The following is a 2,500-nucleotide window of genomic DNA, read 5'->3' on the forward strand; positions in this document are numbered from 1 at the left end:
ACTTTATTGCGATTTTTATGAAAAGTGTGCTCGTGAGGTAGCGACAACGCGAGATTGTCATTTGGGGTATACTGATACCTTAAAAGACACTCCTATTGGGGGGAGCTGTAACAAGGACATTGATTGGTTATCTGTTGTGCCATGTATTACTACAATACTTCCAACGTTACATGTACTGTTACAATATTTCAAATGTTTTTAGGAACTGCTGGTGATTCGTTATCTGGACACCGTGGTGCTGCCTTTTCTACCCAGGACAGCGATAATGATTCTTGGTCTAAGAACTGTGCAGTGTCTTTTAAAGGTGCTTGGTGGTATACGGCTTGCCACAGCTCAAACCTAAATGGTGTTTATCACCATGGCAAGCACTCTTCATATGCAGATGGGGTCAACTGGCACGCCTGGAAAGGACACTACTATTCTGTTAAAAAAGCCGAAATGAAGATCAGACCATTTGCTTTCTAAAGATTGATACATCAGTCTCTGATTTTCTAGTGCAAGTAAAGCCATCAGAAATTTGTGATCCAGTTGTTTGACAGAAATAAAAGTAAACAAAAAGTTGCCATTGTTTAGGATAGCTCAGTCTCAATCCCGAACGTAATCCCCTCTCAAAAAGGAGCCGCAAAGACTCGATCAAAGTTCTTCTCAGCCGGGATTGGCTCAACTCTATCATCACCTCAGGTGCTCCCTTTTTGCTCCCGTCAAGAGAATAAACCCTCAAGGGCTAGTAAGGGTCTTCACCTTGCTATACTTTACGGACTATAATAATAAATTCGAAAGACACCTAAGAGGGTCTTTTTGCTGTGCTATGTTTGGTCTTCTACTTCAATTATTTCCATTACCATAAAAATGTGTTTAGAATCAAGGGAAATCTTCCACTCTTTTCCTTCTTTCATTGTATACAGAAAAAAAACTTTTCCAAAGGAGATCTAGCCCTTCTGCGATCATTTTGCCCTTGAGAATAGGTAGGGGTCCTCTTGCCGGTTAATACTTTGGTGGTTCAATGCTTAGCGTACGCAAAGCCAGTTTTACAATCCCAGAAAAAAGTTTGGATATCATGTGAGAAGAACAACAGTTGATCAAACCACAAGCCCAAAACAGCTCAAGTACATTCAGTAATAGAAGCAATACACTGACTTAAATTGTTACTATATAGTTACAACAATCAATAATTATTTGCCACAGCATTCTATGCAAGGACGTAAACGGTCTATGGGCCACACTTGTGTGATGTGAGGAATAGATGAGCATGGGTAACCTTTTTCAAAGACCAACAAAAATTTGAAAAGTTTACTAATGCTTATTTCTCCCAAATTGCACTTGAAATCATGTAATTACTTATCACTAATATCACTAATATGCATGAAAAAGTGTCTCACTCTACTCAAACTGAAGCAAAGCAGCACACACATCATACAATCTCGGAAAACATTTGCGCCATTTGATTGCCTATTTCCGACTTTCTTTGATGATTGACCAATCAAAATTCTTGGTTTGTTGCCTTGCTATATTGAATTACCCCTTTTTCTTAGCCAATCACAATGGAGCAATTTTCCCTTATGTTGTATATTAAATGGTCTTGAACAATTGAATGGTTTTGACCACAAATTTAGAGAAATACTAAAGATTAACAGAACATGGTGGTCTATTGAATTTGCAGTTTGTGTTAGTATTCCAAAAAATGAGTACTGTTCTTTTAAAAAATGTTACACTCAGATAACGTGCACCGATTCAGTCCAAATCTTGTTTATACATGAATATGAACACTTCCCAGTTGAAGATAGTGTTTCTAAAGGTGCCCGTACGCCTTCCAGATTAATTGACTTTTCATTATTTAACATGGTTTTTTTTCTCCCCCACTATCTTTAATTTTCTTCGCACTCTTATCTTCCTTCTCGATTTCATCAGTGTTTCTTCTTATGTTTTCACTTTGATTGCCTTTTCCCTGGCATTCTCTTATTTCGTATTTTGCCATAATTTCTTCCCGTTATCTTTTCTCTCTCTGAGTTCCTGTAAATTAGCCCTAGCTGCAGCACTCGCGCTTGGGTAAATAACCTTGAGACTTGAGTAAAGTTATTATTATATCCGAACTCTAACCATTTCAGGATGTAATTATAAGGCAGCACTTTCTACGCAGTTATCTGAAGAGATGAGTAGTTGAACACTCGACCTCCCGAACGGCAGTCAGATGCTCAACCAACTGAGCCAACCGGTCGGCGGTAATCATTATGACCTTGCATGGTGTACTGACTTTCATATTACCCCCGTGCGCATGTCCAGGACAAAAACCGAAATCAAAGAAAATAGGAACCAATAGAGATAGCTCTGGACACTGCGCCAGAGCGGCTTACAGTTTCATTATTTTATAAAAGTTATGTTGTAAGCTCTCCTCTTTCAAAGGCTTGTGCCTGGCAAGATCCCTTTGGCAAGGGATCTTTCTGGCAAGGCCCGCAGCATTGTAGTTTCCCATAGATAGTTATAAGTCTGGTGGATGCATTAG

At 39.0% G+C, this 2,500-nt stretch overlaps 1 protein-coding gene across 1 annotated transcript in view; it reads left to right on the forward strand.

Annotated features, from left to right (window-relative positions):
* The window catches only part of LOC138036860 (microfibril-associated glycoprotein 4-like), a 34,105-nt gene extending 33,547 nt beyond the window's left edge, over positions 1-558 (forward strand). Inside the window, exon 5 of the mRNA XM_068882921.1 lies at positions 203-558. Within this exon, the coding sequence (XP_068739022.1) occupies positions 203-465 (263 nt within the window). The 3' untranslated portion in view covers positions 466-558. The remainder of the gene's footprint in view (positions 1-202) is intronic.
* The last annotated feature ends 1,942 nt before the right edge of the window (positions 559-2,500 follow it).

This window comes from Montipora capricornis, unplaced genomic scaffold, assembly GCF_036669925.1.
Source record: "Montipora capricornis isolate CH-2021 unplaced genomic scaffold, ASM3666992v2 scaffold_506, whole genome shotgun sequence".
Classification (NCBI taxonomy): domain Eukaryota; kingdom Metazoa; phylum Cnidaria; class Anthozoa; order Scleractinia; family Acroporidae; genus Montipora; species Montipora capricornis.